The sequence below is a fragment of the Mustela nivalis genome (assembly GCF_964662115.1).
Source record: "Mustela nivalis genome assembly, chromosome: 9".
Lineage (NCBI taxonomy): Eukaryota > Metazoa > Chordata > Mammalia > Carnivora > Mustelidae > Mustela > Mustela nivalis.
The window spans coordinates 25,630,742-25,644,658 of record NC_139028.1 but is presented as its reverse complement, the minus strand read 5'-3'; the positions used below and the strand labels follow the sequence as shown (position 1 = coordinate 25,644,658).

Below are 13,917 nucleotides of genomic sequence, written 5' to 3'. Positions count from 1 at the left end.
GAACACAAGCAGGGGCAGTGGGCAAGGGAAAACCAGGTTCCCACCGAGCAGGGAGCCTGATGTGGGACTTGATCCCAGGACCGAGATCACAATCTGAGCTGAAGGCAGATGCTTAACTGACTGAGCCACCCAGGTGCCCAAAGTATTTTAATATATAAATGCATTCTGGTTACTTAAGGAATGGAAGTCTCAAAGGAAGTGTCCATTCTTCTCTGGCTTGGCTAATTCTGGCTCATTCGTTTGTTTGGTATAAGCGAATAGTTCCATTCTGTTTCTCCTGGTTTTCCTTCCAGTGAAATGAGAGCGGAGATCCATGCAACTCAAGCTTCCCCAGATTTTAAGGTGAAAGTTGAGTATCTTTATAGCAATGGTGCTTTTAAAGCCATCCAATTAACTACAGAAACAGGGATGATTAAGATTTGTAGATACTCAGGAGCACCGTTGCTATTATAAACAAGAAGCAAACAGAGCAGAGTGGGAGGAAATGATTTCACGGTTTCACTGTTAAAAAAAAAATCACACACTGTAGGCTCCAAATTATTGCTAGACAACGATATTTCACAAGCCTACCATTCATCCAAGAGGGCTTTACATTTTCAAGCAAAAAATGATCTGTATACCTCCTTTCATCTCATTTAATGCCACCAGAGTATGATTTGGGGATGTTTGCAAAGATAGCATTCAAAAGAATCACGGCTATAAATTTCACATTTGAAGATTCCCATTGGCTAATGTCCCGCAAGTCTAGGATAGTCTAGCTGTAGGGCTATCTGGAGGCAGGAGGATGGATTTGTGGACCTTTATGGCGTCTGACCTTTCAAGATGTTGTATGCAGTCTGCACGCAGCGCAGGGATGGGGAGCAGTAGACGTGGTCGATGATGGTGTTGCTCTCCAGTAAGGCTTCCCCTGCAATGGAACACAAAGAACCACCGGTTTGCTGGGTTTAGGCAGCCTCCGTTGGAGCTCCGCGTGGGAGCAGGCAGCAGGCAGACCCTGCAAATCCCCTTTTCGGTGGGGGCTCACACACAGTTGGCATCGTTAGCTTGGTTTCCAAGACCCCCCTCCCCTCCCCACCTTGTCTTTTTCTTCCCTTCTCTCTGGTGCTAACAAGCAGGAAAATACCCATCTAGGAGAGATGCAGAAACACGAGAATGCTCTGATTTCACACTTGTGATACGAACGAACGAGCTGGTCTGTACTGTGACAATTAGATCTTGATTGACTTTTATCCTGCGCTAAACAAGGTCTCCGCCTGTTGTATTCTTAGATAACAGAGGTAAATCCCTGTCCCTGAACACTTTCCTCATGCAACACCCTTCTTTTCTCTACTGGATAAAGTCTAAACACCTTACTATGGACGGACACGGTCGTCTGTGAACTTGTCTTTATCCAGCTCACCAGCCTTACCGCGTGTGGCTCACAAGCAGTGTTCTAGAAAAAGAGCTTGCTTTCTAAGTCCTTTCGATGCTATTTTTCATGTCTATGACTTATTTATTTGACAGAGAGAGAGAGATCACAAGTAGGCAGAGAAGCAGGCAGAGAGAGAGGGAGAAGCAGGCTCCTTGCCAAGCAGAGAGCCCGATGTGGGGCTCGATCCCAGGACCCTGAGATCATGACCTGAGCCGAAAGCAGAGGCTTAACCCACTGAGCCACCCAGGTGCCCCCTTCTTTTTTTTTTTTTTTAAGATTTTACTTATTTGACAGAGAGATCACAAGTAGAGAGAGACACAAGCAGAGGTGGGAGGAAGGCTCCCTGCGGAGCAGAGAGCCTGATGCGGGGCTCGATCCCAGGACCCTGAGATCATGACCTGAGCCAAAATGTAGAGGCTTAACCCACTGAGCCACCCAGGCGCCCCACATGTCTGTGACTTTATGTTGTTCTCTCCTACGCTCCTGGTCCTTCTCTGCCCAGGTGACTTCTCCACTCTTCTGTGCGTTTTTTAATGGTCTCCTAATACTCTGTGCCCGGTTCGATTTCTGAGTATACTCGGCCTGTATGATATTTATCCACTGACAAGTCTGTTCCCCCGAGGGTGGGGGCTCTCACTTGGATCCCCAACACCTAGCACAGGACCCTGCACCAAATAAGTGGTCAGTGACTGCGTGACATGACTGAACGGGACAAGGCTGCTGTCTCTGCCGGGCAGGTATGGAACAGATCTGCAAAGAACTGACCCTCTTCAAAGGGTCCTGTTGGCCTCTCTATACCCAGCCCCTGCAGGCTTCTCTCCTCTGAACCCCTGCTCTAGAAGCTGACCTTGCCCCATCCCTGGGTCGTACGGCCCTCAAGGGATCACACCTCATTCACTTGGGTAAACCAGCCCAGTGCCTAGCACAGTGTTCTGAACTTCATGGTTACGTAATAAATCCCTTTTGAACTGGGGAAATAAACTGCTGGCAGGAAAGTTATAGAAAGCCATACAGAGTGTCCTGGCATGCCCACTGGAACCAGTCTTTGGAAGAAGTAGCCAGGAAAGACTGTGTAATCAGTTCAGGACACTTACCCACCAGTCTTGCTTGCATACATCCAAACACGGTGATCGGGGCATCTTTCTCGTAATCCCGGAAACCACCACTCCGCTGAGGTAAGCTATGAGGCATGTTCAGGTTGGTGCGTATGTAGCGGCCTGGACAAAAAAAAAAAAAAAAAAAAAAAAAAAAAGGCAGAGAAAGGATGACTTTGTTTTCCTTGGGACTTTTGTTGCTGAACCTCAGAGCCCCCCATTTCCATTCCTTTTGGGCCAAAGAAACAAGTGAACTTTCTAGAAAACACCGAAGTGGACATTTCCTCTGGTAGAGTCTTGGCATCTATACCTGCACTTGTTGATGATGTGACGAGAGGGAGTTTTTAAGTGAAAGAAGAGCCACTCGCTTTAAAGCAGGAGGATTCTGGGATATGCCAGCCACTCGATCTTAGACGCACCACTCACATGGAAAGGGAACCAAAATGAGCCAGGGTGACTTAATGGAGGGAATTTCTGGCCACAGAATCGGGACATTTGTTTCTGCCTCTGCCAAATGACCATGGGAAGACATTTGCCATCTTTGGTCCCTGGTGTCCCAGTTTACGGAATGGGGACAAGAACACCTACCTCTTCACTAACACTCAAGACCGGGAGAAGAATGTACCCTGTAACAGATTATAGGCATTTCCTCTAGCTGGTGGAACAACCCTAAAGGACTCCATCTAGACAAATGCGGCTTCACTCTGCCCCCTAGAGGCCACGATAGGTATGCCAATGCCAAGCAGGTCAACTACCCACTCACCTTTGGCATCAAAGCACTGGGAGAGCCAGTACTTCCCAAACACGACATCCATCCTCTCACCGTGCCGACACACAAAGAGGCATCTCTTCTGAGGGCCAGGCTGGCTATTAACCCTCAGAGGCTGTAGAGAGAAAGGCTATTAGTGGGGAAAGCATATAAGAAAGTGAACATGTGCTAGAGCCAGCTGCCAGAGGAGCAGAGCCAAGTTCTAGAACAAGTTCTGCCAGTGCAGGACTTGGACACATCTCAGAACTACCTGGAATTTATGTTGGCCTGTCTGCACATGGGGGCACAAGGACAAAGACCGTTTGTTCTACAGCTCCAAGGGAGAGCTATCCAGTAGGTCAAGCTAGATATCCAGTCCTCCCCCAAAGGGATACCTGATCAACAACTTCAGGGGGCAAGGACTTTTATCACAAAAGTGTCTGCCTCACCTCTAACACAGGGTGGTGAGACCATAGGGGTGGATGGTCTCCCCCAGCTTGGCCCCTTCTGATCCCACTTTTGGCTCTGTTGTCTGACTATATGTGTGCTGGTGCTCCCAGAAACCGTTCAGGGAGGACACTGGCTCCCTCTGAGTGATGAAATAGGCAGGTCTAGTCCAAGGCATGTCCAAATGACTTCAGGTTCTGTAACTGCTGGGTGGATCCTTGTAGACGCTTCTGTGTTCCTTCTTGGTGATAGCTAGCTATTCCCAGCTTTTCTGATGCGGCCAACACTTTTTGTATTTGCTGCCAGGTAGCTGCCCTGCCAGGGTTAGTATACGGGTTTGTGCCATGATCTTTCCCATTTCTTCTCCTACTCGTCCCTAATTCAAGCCTGGGCTCCAGCCAATGTGATCTAGTCTCTTGCCCCCCAACTTGCTTTTGTCTCTATTGTTCAGAATGATCCCCACCCCCTACTCCTCCATTCTGCAATGTTCCCGGCGTATACTGAGCACTCAGACATACGTGAGCCTGCACCATGTGCCAGGCGCTGGGCTAAGAGCCTTCTTTTCTTTAATGTCACAGTGGCTTCTGAAATAGATAGAGAACTCTTATGACTTTATAGATAATGTGTCCTGTTTGCAGATCCGCCTTTTCGACGAGACGAGACCCAGGTGCGGTAGGCGCTGTCCGTTCCCCCCACGTGACTCCTCCTAGCTTTACATCTCTGTGTATCTTTTATAGTTTTGTGCCTTTTCTCCCCGAGAGATCGGGGACCGTTTCGGGCCTGGAGGGCAAGCCTTCCCACATAGCACGTAAGTGCCCAGTGAATCCCGAGTAGAGCTGAGGCCATGACCCCACGGGTCTGCGTTACCTGCGTGGGCTGGCAAATGATGGTCAGGGGCGCCGTCTCCCCCAGGCCCTGATCCTCATACTGTCGCCTCTCCAACACACTGTCCCCGAATGAGAGCGCGTTAGAAGATGCTGTGTTTAAGATCGAGTAAGACCTGCAGGGGAAGATAAGGAAGATGGTTACTGATTTGGCCAAAAGTCATCAGCATGTCACCCCGGGGCTCAACAGGAGTGTGGGAATGAGCAGGAAGCACGCCCTGGGTGGTGTCGTGGTTGGGACAGCAGCGCAGAGGGCGCCCCATTTCTGGAGAGGAGCGTCTCGTTTTAGACTGAAGTCTTGCAGTTCCCAAATTAGGGGTGGATGGATTTCTGTACTCTAAATGGACACGTTCGTCTCTCCGGGCAGGGTGGGGCCCTGTTTTTAGGAGGCCACAGGCCAAGGCATGCTAAAGAGTAATGAGTTATCAATTTTGTACCATTGTTTCCAGCTACATTTCTGGCTCAAAAAACAAAACCCCAAAACCCACAATTCCTATCGCCTTTCATCTCTTCTATGGCGATTTCCATCTGAACTGACAAGCTGGGGGCAGGTTTCTTACTCCCTCCACCACTTGGCCTGTAGTTCCCAATGACCAAGGAAGCCTTAGGGCTGTTCTCCCCTCTTCCACCTTCTTCCCTTGCCTCACCGCTCTCCCCGTCTTAATAATACCTCCAACGAGATGATGAAATCGGGAACTGTTTCAGAGGAGGCCATTCTCACCAGATGTATAGAGCCGTGAGCCAAGAACTCTCATTTCTGGGTGTGACACTGACTACAGAAGCCCCAACGAGGTCTCACTGACAGCGGGGGCAGCAAATTAGGCCACATTCAAATTACTGTGATTAACGAGGCTTCCAGAAAGCTTTATCTAATCAACACTGCCATGTAAGTATGGTCGTGAGGCAAATCCCATGAAGATCTCCTCTGCCTGCCTGAGCAGTGTTCAGGGGAGAGCATTTACATTTTCGATTTCCTGCTTCGTTATAACGAGGGTGGCCATTCATTTGAGTCTCCTCACCACCATCTTGGTTTGTACCATTAACCCCATCCATTCAGGAAGATTAAGTGTTAACACAGGTGTAGGCTTTGAAATTTATCTTGGAAAAGAACTTTTTAAATTCAGCAGTATAATAAAGCCGACTGGTTGTGAGGCCAACCATTTTTAAAATGCTCTGACTTTTAATAATTTTAGGACCCCTCCCCTCTCTGAAGTACCCCCCGTTGTGTCTGTACAGCGACTCATCCCTACTTCCACACAAGGGTTTCAGAAGCTTCCTACCCTGAGAAAGAGACACGTCAGCCCTCGCGACTATCAGAATCGCCAAGGGAGCTTTAAAAAAAAAAAAAAAACCATGTCTGAGCCCCACTTGTCAGAGACTGTGATTCAGCAGGTCTGGGGCTGCCGGGAGGGGGGACCTAACCGGCAGCACCAGCCAGTGTGGGGTACAGCCCGAGGGACCTAGAGAAAAAATTAAGCAACGCAGACAAAGAAAATCTAGTGCCGCTCACAGCCTGATGGACAGGCGCTCTCTTTTGCAAACATCACCGTTAAAGAAAATTCAGTTTCACTGTCTGATTCATCAAAGCTTCAGGGCCTGAAATGTCGGGATAGATGGCATCGTCTTGACACCCGGCTTGTACACGTCCCTTAATTTTCTTTCCTTTATTATAGCTATGAAGACACTGGCAGAATCCCTTCTCTCTGTCTCTCCTTCAGCTCCGTTGGCAAGGAGAAAGCCAACCTCCTTCTCTTCTCAACTGTCATTGTAATCAAAGGACCTGACTCGCTCTGAGACAGTCTGGTGCTGTCAGTTCCAGAAGACAAAGCAGTCAGAGGCTTTATGCTGAGAGCAGCGGAGGGAGGAAGCTGAAGCCTGATACCCAGGACATCTTCTCAAGTACTGGGGGTGGGGAGGATGCTGGCACATCCCTAGGCCACATCAGTCCTGTGGGTCAAGCCCGGAAGGACCAGCTGGCCCCTCACCCGCAATGCAAGGGACATGATGGGGCTTCACCAACTACAAAGCATCTCGAGACACTTTGAACCAGGCAAGATGCCCCAAGAGAAGGGTGGTGGGAGAGAGTTTCTTAGAAGGGACTTAGAAATGAGAAGAACGACAGGGCCGAAAGAAAGGGCTATGAAGGGTAACTGACCCCAAGTCCCTACTTGTTGCTTGGATCCCCTCTGCAACTTCCCCTCACGGCAGCTATTTTGGAGCACTTCCGGGGGCTTTATACCCTCGAGGCTGACTTTGGTTAGGGGGGAAAGAGAAAAAGAGAAGATCTGTCTTATAGGGAGCCTCCTTAGGTCATTTCTGTTTCTGGGGTTAAACAGGAAAGTGCAGTGCTTCTACAGGATCACCTCCGTGGAAGAGACATTTGATTTGACAAGCATGTTGGAGACGACTGGAAAACACAAGTTGGAAAGAAAAGAAAAGAAAAAAACCCATAAAGCTGACGGCTTCTTAGGTTCAGTGCTATTGTGTATGTGGTACTGATCAATGTCAAGTTCAGTCCTTTCTTGGAGTCTTAACACCCCTGTGAGGTAAAGGCAATTCTCATCTCCATCTTCTAGATTGACGAACAGGGGCTCAGAGAGGTCACGTAACTTGGCCAAGGTCACACAGCTTTTGAGTGGGACTGTTACGAACTGAACCCAAGACTACAGGAACAAACACTCAAATTCTTGACGATGGTGTCCTAACACTTGTACTTCCCACTCTGAGCAGCCTTGGCTGGGGCTGCAGAGAGTTTCACCCCAGACATGGTTCCCAGGGCGCTCTCCTTGCTACTGATCTCTCCAAATAAAAGGAGAGGACACGCAAACCTCCCGCTGGTCCCTAGACCAGTGTCCCCATGGTCCCTGGACCAGTGTCCCCATGTTTTGGCCCAAGCTCTAATTTGGACGGGAGCGGATCTGGAAACACCAATCTGAAATGGGTCAGCAGGGCTTCTCACACAGGCTTTTCGCCCACGTACGGCCTGACTTTAAAAAAAAAAAAAAAAAGTGGTCCGGGTGCCGTGTATCCTCAGACAAACCCTCTGAGACCTCCCTGTACCCACGTGCCTTATGCTTCACTTGTTTTTACGGGCATGACGCGGTGACTTTGGAAATCCAACTTAGATTTCTGAAAAACCAAAATGTTTAAGGACCGTGAGGCAGCTCTGACCTCCCAGTTGTGCCACAGAACGCTCCTGGGCAGGGGTGGAGGTGGAGGGTGGGCTAGAGGGGGGAGGAAGGAATGGCGGGGCAGGGGATCATTCCGGAAGAAGAAGAAGTTTCCCACTGCTGGGTGTGTGGTTTGCCTGCCTGCTGCTAACTAGGGTAGAGAGTCAACTTGCCTTTTTTCCCTCCAAGCAAAACGCTCCCTGGAACGGCCCCTCTCTGCTTCTCTTTTACGGCGGTAATGACAGCGTTCGACGCCCCACGCAGCTGGCGCTCCCCGCTCCCGGCTCGCAGCCACTTTGGCACGTGGCAGGAGGGAGGAGAGACGAGCCAGCGTGCGCGCCCTGGCGAGATCCCCCCGTATGCTGGGGAAGGGCTGGCTTCGAGCCGCTCCGATTGAGAAAGGGAAGGTGCCTCTCGTCCCTCTTATCTGTCCAGACACAGCTGGCCACCTGACACAGGCTGTCCGGAACATGGGACCAGTTTGGTTTGGGGGCAAGACAGAAGGGAGGGGCAATGGACAGTTATCCCTCTAAAGAAGACTAAGGGCCACCATGTGTCTTTTCAAGGTTCCGGCATTGCCCATTTCCTGAGACGGTCTCTCTCACCTGGGCATTCATGTGCCCAAGGCTGGGGACTTGCTCAGGGTCGCCCAACAAGCGAGGGGCAGGTAGGTCTCCTGATCCTTGCAAACCTTATCACTCCTGTCCTGGCTGGTGTGATGGGAACTTGCCCCACTGTTCTGGGGAGTCAGATCACTCTAGAGCGACGACCAAAAATACAGAAGCCCAAAGACCACGAAGTCTCAGTGCTGGCATGACCCACACTTCCCCCCCAAGAGACGGTCTTCCTAGCTGCCTGCATGCCGTCTCTGATCAAGAACTGAGACCGCTTCCTCAAGTGGGGCCGGCAGAGAGCAGGACAGCAGATCCATCCGTCATGATCCCCTGCCCCGCGTCAGCCCCTCCTGAATGCCCTGAACCAAGAGCTTTCTGCCCCGGCGAACTCCTCTCCTGTCACTGCCGCCCCGTGGGTCCAGGCTCAGGTCTGTTGCCCTGCCCCCTCCTCCCAGGCTGCGGTGGGTGAAGAACGCGAGTCTGCTCACCCGTGAAATATCCAGGTGCTGCACTCGTCCGCCTTGGTAATGTAGTTTTCGGGCAAGAGTCCGGAGCAGCCGGTGGTTAGGGACGTGCCGTAGATCCAGCCCTCACTGGTGCTGGTCTGCTCCATCGGAGACATGAAGATGAAGTCCCCAGGGGTCAGCTCGAGCTCGTCATCGTTTTGTGGGGTGTAGGGGTAGATCACCTGTAATGTCTGAAAGAGGCAGAAAGGGAGGAGGGAGGCCCCCCTGTGACCCAACGAGCGTGGCCCGGGGCATGTCTGTGCGTCCTGCTTTAATGGCGCAGACATCCAGATGCTGACATTTGCGGGAGCCCCTGGGGTCTGCCGGCTCAGAGCAGATTTGGACTCAGATCAGAAAACGTGTTTTTGTTTTTTGTTTTTTTTGTTTTTTTCCCCTGGGGTATTGCGGATGTGTGCCTGGAGCTACTGGATGGCTCCAGACTTCCCCTCTGGCATATCTTTCTTCCTGGCGGGACTCAGATACAGTTTTTAGGCACTGATCTTCAAGCTCTGTTAAGCTGCTAGACCAACGGGGTTGGACCTAGTTTCCCCTTCTCCATCTGCAGGGGGAGGCACCGTCGCAGACACTTGAAACCTCACTTGTGGAAAGTCGGTCTTCCATATGGAGGTTACAGATGGTCTGGGTGGAGACACTCTCCTTGGAGGAAGGCTTTGGGACCGATGCATTTCCCTTTATAGGTAACTCTGGGGTTGACACAAGACAGTCTCTGTCTTCAAGGAGCTTTCCCTAAACCTGCATTTCTCACAACAACCTTGAAAGAAAAATATCTTTCACAGCCATCGATGTGTACGTCCGGGTAACCAGCTTTCACCAGGGAACAGATGGAGACCGCGTGTTTCTTCTCTGGGCTCAGAAAGAGCCTTCAGAGCCAACCACAGGCCATGCTGCTTGGCTGACTTATTTGATTTTTTGCCTCCTTTCCTGGTATATATAAAAGGCATCGGCAGGAAGATACTTTGTAAAAAGTTTTTCTACTTCTTTCATTAAGAGCAAGGACCCTCAGTAGTTAGGACAATATTTCCTATGCTGTTGATGTCACCTGGGACCCCAAAACGGAGACGCTTTAACAGCCTTTCCTGCAGTCTTGAAGTCATGAGTGGTAGGGCTAACTATTCTGGTTCCGCCTCCAAGTTTTTAACATTGTCTGGCCTCCCTTCCCTCATCTGTAAAGTAATGCCTGCCCTGTAAAGGTTCTTGAGGCGATCTAAGAAAACTCTTTATAGGACAGAGCCCGTACCCAGAAGGCGCATAATTATGTCTCTTGAACCATGACACTTGATTTTCCTTCTAGCCAGACTCCCAGACTGGGTGCCTGGGAGCTCACCAGCACGCCGGTGTCTGTCAGGGAAGCCCATCAGAACACGCAATAAAGAACTTCCTTCTGGAATTCTCTAAGGAAAGGCTTTGGCAAAAAGACGTGACTGTGTGAAAACACACAGGACTCAATTGTACCACTGGATTGTGATTTTTTTTTTTCCTTTCGCTCAGCGCACCTGTTCCTTTCCCTCTCTCCAGTGTCTTACGGCTCCAGATCTTTGCCGCCTGTTTGCCTCCTACTCCTTCCCCTGTCCTCCGCCACGTTCGTGCACGAACTGCCGTTCCAAACTAGCCAGGGAGGTTTTCTGCAGGGCTGTGACAACAGCTTAAAAAGCAAAACAAAACAGAGCAACTCTCTAAGCTAGGTATGTGATGAGGCACCAAAAGGAACACTCCCTTTCCTGGAACAGGGTGGAGAAAGGCACCAAACCATGGGGGAGCAAGTCGAAACTCATGTCTCTTAGAAACTCGAGCATAGCATAGTTTTGACTAATTATGCCTTTAGCTGAGAAGTGTCTTTCCTATGAGAGACTCAGGAAAGAGACTTCAGACGAGAACTCATTCCTCCTCTCACTTGGTATGGGGTGAGTATACTATCTCCAGGGAAACTGAGGCACAGCAAAGATACAGAGGAGACAGTGTGTCCTAAGCAGAGGGTAGTTAGACCATGGGGAGCTTTGACTTATTGAATATACAATAAAATAAGACGTTGCAGCAAATCTAAAATTACAGCCAGCGCAGCCCATTCCACTCACCAAAAGCACATGCAAAACGTCGGCCTACGTTCGAGAGCTAGCAGAACGCGTGCCTAGGGGTGCACTGCATTATCTACTTACTTTTTTATGCTTAGCGCTAACCTGTGAGAATTGTTGAGTGTATCTCAAGGATGTTTTTTTTTCTCCCCTCGTAAGGGGCAGCCCTATGTGATTGTAGGAACCTAACCTCACCGCGTTCAAAGCTCCTTGTGCCCCTTGTAGCCACAGAAATTCTGCGCTGTCGGGACTTTTCCATTATTATCTTGGTCAGGAGTCCATGCGACAGCAGCCTTCTAGCAAAATACTATTGCCATTGTACGCACGAGACGACCAAGGATGGGAGTGTTCTAGAAGCGACGGATGGGACCCTGATGACCACTGAAGGGGTGGAGCCAGGCTCCGGAGCCACATGTGCTGTGTGTGTAACGCTGTCCTTCCTCAGACTAGCTTGGCCTGGAGACCCGGCGTGGCCCCACACGGTCACTAACACGGAAGACTACAAGACGTACAAGTAGGCATCTGCGAGTCCGAATCAAAGTGGGAGCCAGCAGAGCGATGAGCCGTGGACGTTTTCCTGTGCCTGGCTTGCTGAGTGTCCTTGTCCCAACCACTCTCCCCCTCTGGACATCTGTTGCCTCCCCGGCACCATCCGGCAAACCTGCCTCCCCGGGGGCAGAAGGCGGCAGGCGAGAAAAGGTGTTTCGAAGCAGGGGGGCTCAGGTAAAGCCAAATGACCTCCGAGAGCGAGCTGTAGCAGCAGGAACAGTAATAAATGAGCTTTTACAAATAAGAGATAAAAGAGGCCAAGTTATTTTTAGAAAATACTTCACGTGGGCGCTTGCTGCCTCTTTCCCTCAGTGCCAATGGAGCAGAATGTGGGTCAGGCAGAAAAGCAATTACCCTTCGAGTTAACTGGAGGGCAGTGTTGATTAGAAGATATTCCTTGTAAAATTCCATTGCCGCCGCCTTTCTCCTAGAAAGGTGACTTCTCCCGGCCCATCTGCATGCAACCCTTGACTTCTTTGTCCTTCGTCCTTGTGAGGAGCCCCGTCAGCCACACCTCCCTCATTACATTTAGGGCTCATCCTAAGCAATTCCAGGAGTTGTCAGAATTCTTAAGTAAGATCAAGCCCAGTCTCCTTGTTGTATTTTTCCAGAAACTTCCACCAACTGACTTGGAAGGAGGACACGACATTCCTGTCAGCAGCGTCGGACAAAGCTCCATGTCCCCGACACAGGCCCTCACCTTTGGTTCGCGGGTCGGCTCTTCTCACTTTCCAAAACAGTGATGAGATCAGCTGGGCTAGACCGAGAGCCCAACTGTTTTTCATACTTTAAAAAAAAAGTCTAACAGGTTAAAAAAAGCTACATAAACTGACAAAAGTACCAGTCCTTTTGCTGTTGAAAAATTGGGAAACAAATTAAATACGGTTTCATAAATGTAGTTAAATTGGATGACAAATTTTTCATCAAACTATGATTTTTTTGGTTTTTAAGATGGGTTGCTTGTCTTTATTATTTGGGATCGCCGGGCTCTGGCTTCAGCTCTGGTCCTAAAGTGCTCGTTAGCCTTGAATCAGAGAGTTACTCTCTTTGGAACTCTGGTTCTCCTTCAGGAAGATAAAGGGCAATATTACTCTTCAGTGGCACAAGCTTGACTTGGAAATCAATATTCATTCCCTCAAAAGAAGGATGGTAGAGTTATGCCAACCTTTGCACATGCGCTGGGTCAGTGGTCCCCCTCCTGCCTCCCAGGGGACACACACAGACTGTCTCAACCTGTGGCCTCTGTTTTTATGTCACGCGTCTGTTGTTTTCCCCCCGCACTGGACTCAAACTCCTTGAGGACAGGACCATGTTTTAAAATTCTAGTATGTTCCATGGTAACTTATATGCCATCGGTCCTCAACAAATATCTGTTAATCATGGGTTTGCAGTTTTTTGTCTTTTTTTTTTTTTTTTTTTTTTAGTATTTCTGTATTCTCCTTACCTAAGATTTGGATGAGGTCTTTCATGAACACCATGAATTTATAGGATTAAAATGTTGCCAGTATACTTTTCTATCCTCCAATTTCATTTCTGTTTTGGTCCAGGAAGTTTGGCAGGGCAGAGAGAACAATGGGGACAGTATGCAGATGAGTCACTTGGGACCCAGGGAGGAGGGGTGCAGGCTCCAAGCTTCCCAGGGAGTCGGGTAGAGCCTGGAGAAAACTGGGGGCCAACCCACTCCTGGTCTGGTGCTCACTGCACTGCTTTCCTTTGGTACCCATCTCCCTGCAGCAGTGGGCTATGAGCGTTCCTGGTTCCCACAGCATCCCGGCTTCTCCGGTAGGGTCAGGAGCCACGGGGAGACATTACCTCATGGTTCGCAAACCGGATATCTCGCGAGAATATGGTGGCCACCCAGTCGCAGCCTAGTTTGACATCGATGTTCTGGGCTAGCTTCTCCAGGGTGGGTAAGTGGCTCGCTTGGAAGTGGTAAGCCAGGGTGACGTGCAGCTGCTTCTTATGAGGTTCCACATGGACTTCTGGAAAAAGGAAGGAAACCAGTATTAGGATGTGGTCATCACAGCCATGACGGAGCCCTGCCCTGGTCAGTTCTGCCTCCCAAGGGACAGAGGAGGGAGTCCCTCAGCCACATGAAACCCGTTTCCCTCCTTCACGGCGGCAGGATGAGGGGAGCGGAACGTGGAAAAGGCCCCGAATCAACCTACAATCTGAGAGGCGAAGAGCCACCCATTCGGCTCCTCTGCAGGAACCGTGTGTCAGCTGAGGTCACCAAGGGGGTCGCCTTTTCCTCCTATCGCGCTGGTTATGATAGCCATTCCGAGAAGGAAACCGAGACATGGAAGGATAAGCTGACTGATGCAGAAACAGAGATTTTTTGGGGGCCGGAGCTGTATCACCCTCATGTGGAAATCAAGTCTCTTAGCTTCTGGGCAGCTCCGAT

The 13,917-nt window shown here is 50.0% G+C and overlaps 1 protein-coding gene and 1 long non-coding RNA gene across 3 annotated transcripts in view; one reads left to right on the top strand and one right to left on the bottom strand.

Annotated features, from left to right (window-relative positions):
* Nucleotides 1-13,917, bottom strand: part of UBASH3B (ubiquitin associated and SH3 domain containing B) — a 138,917-nt gene that overhangs the window by 15,292 nt on the left and 109,708 nt on the right. For both annotated transcript variants that reach the window (XM_082683711.1, XM_082683710.1), the window contains exons 5-10: nucleotides 13,326-13,495; nucleotides 8,857-9,065; nucleotides 4,568-4,700; nucleotides 3,269-3,389; nucleotides 2,506-2,628; nucleotides 815-907 (exon numbers count right to left, since the gene is read on the bottom strand). In XM_082683711.1, the coding sequence (XP_082539837.1) occupies nucleotides 815-907; nucleotides 2,506-2,628; nucleotides 3,269-3,389; nucleotides 4,568-4,700; nucleotides 8,857-9,065; nucleotides 13,326-13,495 (849 nt within the window). The remainder of the gene's footprint in view (nucleotides 1-814; nucleotides 908-2,505; nucleotides 2,629-3,268; nucleotides 3,390-4,567; nucleotides 4,701-8,856; nucleotides 9,066-13,325; nucleotides 13,496-13,917) is intronic.
* On the top strand, nucleotides 9,073-13,022 carry LOC309840995. The gene is made up of 3 exons (XR_014298896.1): nucleotides 9,073-10,796; nucleotides 11,410-11,687; nucleotides 12,125-13,022. It is a non-coding gene; the product is annotated as an uncharacterized lncRNA (long non-coding RNA).